General features: G+C 34.4%; 1 protein-coding gene across 1 annotated transcript in view; it reads right to left on the bottom strand.

Annotated features, from left to right (window-relative positions):
• The window catches only part of LOC131067399 (uncharacterized), a 57,127-nt gene extending 51,793 nt beyond the window's left edge, over positions 1 to 5,334 (bottom strand). Inside the window, exon 1 of the mRNA XM_058002386.2 lies at positions 4,954 to 5,334. Within this exon, the coding sequence (XP_057858369.2) occupies positions 4,954 to 5,139 (186 nt within the window). The 5' untranslated portion in view covers positions 5,140 to 5,334. The remainder of the gene's footprint in view (positions 1 to 4,953) is intronic.
• Between the last annotated feature and the right edge of the window lie 935 nt (positions 5,335 to 6,269).

Here is a 6,269-nt window from a genome sequence, read left to right on the forward strand (position 1 = left end):
CCTAAACAAATTGGAGGTGGATTCAGATAGTGTAATGTCCCCTTTCTAACCAGTTAGCTCATGATTTGTCGTTAGCCTATTTTCTCATGGTCCCGTAGACTAACCAGGACACAAAAGGGATCTTGGAGGAATTTCGCCTAGGCATTTTCAATTGCAGGTCATTCTGAGGTGATTTGATGCAGTTTTGGCTTACTATTTATAGTAAGTCACTTTACAGTGATCCAGATCTAGGATGGGAGCCAAAGATTTCATGGTTAATATTTGGGAGGTTGGCAGACATTTATAATCATTTAATATTTATTATTTAAAGCAAGTTACAAAGTTAAATTTAAATGTTTTTCTTTATTTAATAAATGACTATAGTGGGATAATAAAGTATTAAGTCATAAATATTAAATGTCCCCTTTCATTTTTTAAAAGTACATTGCACACATAAAGAGGGATAATCATAAAATATAATAAAGTGTTTTATTATCCCACATTGACAAGACAAGTGAGTGGGTCCTTATGAAGAAGTTATAAATTGGATTGAAGAGCTCACTTTCAGCATGCTTTTGATGATATCAATGTTATGTTGTTAGATTTCTTGGAAATCTGATTATTGGGCCTGGAGGATGAAATCCCTATATGCTAACATTCTCTCCACTGTTGTAAGATACAGTAAGGAGGATCTTGGTTTGAGCTTCAAGATAAATCAGAAGTTTGTGATAGTCACCATTACTAATATCCAGTTGCCAGGAGGGTTCGATTTGAAGAAAATCTGTAGCTTTCATATGAATGAGTTTCCGACTTCATGAGGTTTGATTTAGGAGTGCCAAGAGTTAAGTCTGTTCTGCATGTTGGAGATTGAGTGATTCCATTGTTTAATTGCAACCCAAGGCTGCCGTACATGTTCAGGACTCCTTGCAGCAGTGCCATACTGCCTGGGAATCACAACTAGGGTGCCGTACTTGCCCATTATTGCTGTACAGGTCTGCAAACTCCATCAGAGATGTTAGCAGTTCGAACTACACTGTGAATGCTCAGCACAAGCCCATTAGGCTGCCATACCTGAGGAACATTGTTGTATCTGCTCAGATATCTGCCGCATAGGGGTTAGGGAAGGAGTCATGGTGATGTTATAGCTGCTGCAACATACAGAATGACTGATATAATGCTGTGACAGCAAACTTGGTATGTTTGGCATTGTAGTTGTTATTGATGTTGGACATTGATTAATCACTGGAATGAACTGTTATGAAGTATTCATTGAAGACATAAGTGAAAGATAATAACAATGTACTCCAGCTGAACTATCAGCTTGCATTTGCCTAATTACTGTTGGTATATCTGTGTATTTGCATCTGCCTGTTTGTTGTTGATGATATCTCAAGTAGCAATATAGTTATCATTGTGGGTTGAATTTGTATCTATCCCTTTATTGCAAAACTCAAGCAACTTCAAAGAACCAGAAGTAAAAATCAGACTTTAAGACAAAATATGCCAAGTGTTTGACATAATGTCAAACACCCCAAACTGAAAAAAATTAAGGGGAAAAGGGACAGGGGCTCTTACAGATAGGATTCATAGTTGCACTTAAATGAAGAAATAGAGATTTAGAAATAAGTTGCCATTTTGCAAGTTCTAGGAATTATAGGTAACAAATTTATTGGGATTTGCTAGAAAATAATAATTTTTCAAGTGTTGCGTGTGCAAGTGGAAAGTAGATCAAATATTGCAGGGTTTGTATATGCATGTGAAGAAGCAAATAAAAAATCATATTTTGTCTCAACTGGGTAAATACCAAGCCGTACCATTTTGGAAACCCAAAAGAGGATTGTACATGTTAATCATAAAAAAGTGGTGATGTATATTGGAAGGCGTAAAAGCCTTATTCTCTCCCTAGTGCAGCCTTAAAGGGCTTGTCTAAGTCTAACACAGCATACAAATAAAGAGCAGCAACCCTTTGTGGACTGTCGTACCATGCTTTAAGTTGTCGTAACATCATTTATGAAGCTGAACAATCGTTATTGGCGCCATACAAATCATAAAGTGGTATAAGGATATGATGTAATTGCTGATTGATCTGTCAACAGCACTTTACAAAAGGTTGGCTATTTAATATTGTATTTCTGGACATGTCATTTTGTATCAGCATATCATATATAAGTTTCAAATGTCAACCACCTCATATAGTTATAACTACCACCTCATATATTTAAAGTCAACCGATGAGAAAATTACACAACTTTTGAATACATGTCCTTTTAGGTAAAGGACCAATAAAAAATGAGTTGTAACATCATATTAAATGTAATTCCACATGCCAATTTCCTTCTTTGTAGGAGTGAGGTCCAATGAATCTAGACATATTAACCTTAACTTGTCATTGGTGGAGGTGAGCCACCTTAGCTTGCATGTTTTGCAAACCTTCTTCTTTCTTTACTTAGCTCTTTGTTTCAACTCCACTTCTATATCATCATAAATAAGTATTTGCATCTTCGCCTCATGAGTTTCTAACTTTGATTAACTCTTCTAAAACTTCAAAATGCTTTCCTTGGTCTCCATTACGCAATTCTATCTTCATCTTTTGCCATCCTTTTCGAGAGTTCTTGATCTTCTCATCCTTAGCAAATCTCTTGACTTCGTATCATCTCGCCTTCCAATTTTCTCCATCCGCTTCTTCAATATCTTGGACCTTGACTTTCTTCCTCTTGTTAAGATATCCTTCTTTGTCATCTTCTTGAAGTGTTCTTCTTCATGTCATTCCTCACATTGTTGAGTTCTCCTCCCTTGTTCGCCATTAGTTTCCTTGCAAACGATAGAAAATACCTTGGATCATAATCGTGAATGCAAATCATATGTCAAATCTAGAATTCCCTAAGTGAAATGCAAGAAATCGTGATAAGAAAATGATAATTCAAAACTTGCATTTCCAATTCATCTTAAAGAACTCTAGAAAGAAATTCATGATAATCATTCTTCAAATAAAAATTGTGAAACAAATTGTATCCTAAGATAACATCAATAATTCACAAAAACGCTTCACAAACCCTTCCAAAATCCTTGATCTTCATTTCTTGCACAAAAATTTAGCTAAACAACTAAGCTAACAAGCGAAAAAGAGGTCCCCATTTGCAATGGAGCGTGTGTGTTTACAACACAAGTAGTCCCTCAGCTTATTAATATATTTTCAGCTTATTAATATATTTTCAGCTTTGGACAAAGAACCACTTCAAGCAATAAGTGACAAGATATTCAGGGAATGGTTGCCCAAATGGCCTCCAATCAACCTTTATTTATACAGCCAATGGGCCTCTTCAACCAAAAGACATATCACCTCAACTAGGTCGGCCAAGGAGCATTTGAAAGATATTTAAATTAAACTTATTTCTCCCAAAATGGGTGCCATAACTTAAGTCGGCCCTTCTAGCATTATATACATTTTATTTTATTTTCATGAGGTCGGCTGGCATAGGGTTTTCTTTTTTTTTCATTCATAATACAAAGGGGAGTCAGCCCGTGATCTTTATTATCTTCACCTAAGCCCTAGGTCAGCTCTTCTTAATTTTGCAGCCCTAGTGCCTATACAAGTAATGGCAGGGGCATGACACTCTTTAGTATTACGTGTGTTTTCTTCAATTAGTACATGAATGCATTGATCATTAATAAAAATTCATCCAAAAGCATTAATTAAGTAGCAACATCAAGCTTGCATAAACAAACCATTGATAGATACTACAACATATAGGTAACTGCATCACCATATCTCGTGTCTTCAGTCTTGTAGATTGGAAACAAGGTTTGACTTAGAGCAAAGGAAGTTTCATACTCCAATCCTCTCATAGCAAATCTCCAAAGGCACTTCTCAATGCCACATTGGTCCCAAAAGCTGCAGGCAAACATGTCACAAAAGGCTGCAGTAACAGAGGATGAACTTCTAACAGTACAAATAGCATCTAGATTCAGGGCAAAGGTTAGAGACACGTCTGTGATTGAGTTCACAATAGAGATCCAATTCTAGATTCTTAGATCTGATTCTCTAAAGCATTATACAGGTACATATTCAACATTGACACCAATTCGAGAAAAGAGCTGAGCAATCTTCAAACCTCTTTTCATTTATCATTTTTAATTCAATATTAATTTAGGGGATCTTAGATCTCCAAATTAGTCCATAGGGAGTCCTTCTATCCCTACAATAGCCTAATAGAAAAGCATGTTGCTACGAAAAGAATTTCAATAACTATTTACAAATTTATTTGTTTAAATATAAAAAATTAAGATAGTTTGAAAGTTAAAAATTAAGAATGCGATCCAAAAATCATTAAGAAAAAATGCTGCTGCTACAAGAATTTCAATAATTATTGGAAAATTTATTTAATAATATATATCAAGGGAGTTAAAAAGTAAAAAATAATGAATGCGATCCACGAAACCTAATAGGAACAAATGCTACTGTTACAAGAATTTAGAAAAAAAAAAATCCATATTTAAGATAGTTTACAAGACAACTGATACTAATGCTTAGTTTCTTAAAAAGCATTAACATCACTTGAATCTCCAAAATGATAACTCCTTGATCTCAACCCCTTGGACTTCAATAATTATCTACAAATTTATTTATTAAAATATGAAAATCAAGTTTGCTTCAAGGGAGACGCCAATTTAATGTGTATGAGAGATGCATGCCAGGAAAGCATTTGTTTTACATATATTGTATATTATTTATTGCTCAACAGGGTATTTCAAAATTACATATTAAACGATAATTACTTAAAAGAATCTTAAAATCTCCTGAAGTATGGTGTAGATATTTTTTCCAAAACCTGTTTTGAAATTACAAATAGAAATCAATAAATGTAATACAAAAGAACAATAATAACAAGTTTAACTTTTATTACCTGGAAGATGGATGCAAGTTTCTGCCAAGTTTATCCATTGGTAGGAAATTAGGGTTTTTAGGCTAGTTACCTCTAAGGCAGAAGCAGAAATGCTAGCTTTAGCGAAATTGGTGCTATTTTTATCGGAAGATCCGGCCAAGGTAAAGAATGCTGTTTGTAGCATCGACAAAACCCCTGAACCAGCTAGACAGCTTTCTAGCTCTTTTGTCTCCCTTTCTTCTGTAGAAAATTCCCTGCTGGAGGAAGTAGCCCCCATTTTTTACGTCAAGGTGTTCTGTAGCTGGTAGGATTCAAATCCTTCGAGTGTTGGATTCGTTTAGCTTCTGCTTTGCTCGATTATTTTCTTGATTTTTTTTAGACCAGTGTATAAAGAATGCGTGTCATGAAGTTGTGATGTGTCACTTATTGGGCTGGACACGTGCAGTAAAAATCTGATTTGGAAGGACGAGAAGGATAAATAGGATCATATTTTGCAACTTACATACCTGAAATGGAAAATAAAGAAGGCGAAAGGTTTTGCATAGGAACTAAAAAATGCTAACCGTTTTTAACTCTAATTTTAAAATCTAAATCATATATGAATATTTAAAAGCATATTTTCAGATTTGAAATGAGTAATGTATTTATTAACGAGTGCCATGTATGACCAGTACTTGTCATCATGGTATCGTAATAAAAATATTCGTTCTAATTTTTAATTATTGTAATTTTGAATTATTGTTATTTTAAAATTATATTAGAATAATAATATTTATGTAATATTAACTACATCTCTTATTTTAATACATTAATATAAACTAGCAATTGCACTTTGATGTGCAATGGGTATGCCAAAGAGGTGTGGAAGGTCAACTAGAAAATCTAGTCTATTTTTAGGATAAGTTTGTGAAGTGCATGAGGTCAATTTGTGGCCATGATGTTGTTTGTACAACAAAGGACTTGATAGAGAGGTGATAGCTTAAAATCAACTATGCATCCACTTACAAGGATTCAATCATAACTGAAATGAAACCTTTGAATTGAGAAGATAATCAAGTTTTATTAGCAACGGACTCATGTTATCTTTGCCATAGGGTGAACGCAAGAGTGAGGTTGAGATAGGGCTAGAAAGAGGGATATATAGAGGGGTAAGAGTGAGAGAGATAAAGAGTGAGAGAAGAAGATGAAGATATAGATGGAGTCGAAGATAGAGATGGAGAATGGGGAGAGGAAGATGGAGAGAAGGAGAGAGATATGAGAGAGATAGAGAGATGGGAGAGAAATATATAGATATGGAAGAGAAAAATAAATAGTTGGAGAAAGATGAAGCTATAGAAAGATAAAGATAGAGATAGGAAGTGATATATATATATATATATATAATGGTAGAGAGAGATAGAGATAGAG

This window comes from Cryptomeria japonica, chromosome 5 (genome assembly GCF_030272615.1).
Source record: "Cryptomeria japonica chromosome 5, Sugi_1.0, whole genome shotgun sequence".
Classification (NCBI taxonomy): Eukaryota; Viridiplantae; Streptophyta; class Pinopsida; order Cupressales; family Cupressaceae; genus Cryptomeria; species Cryptomeria japonica.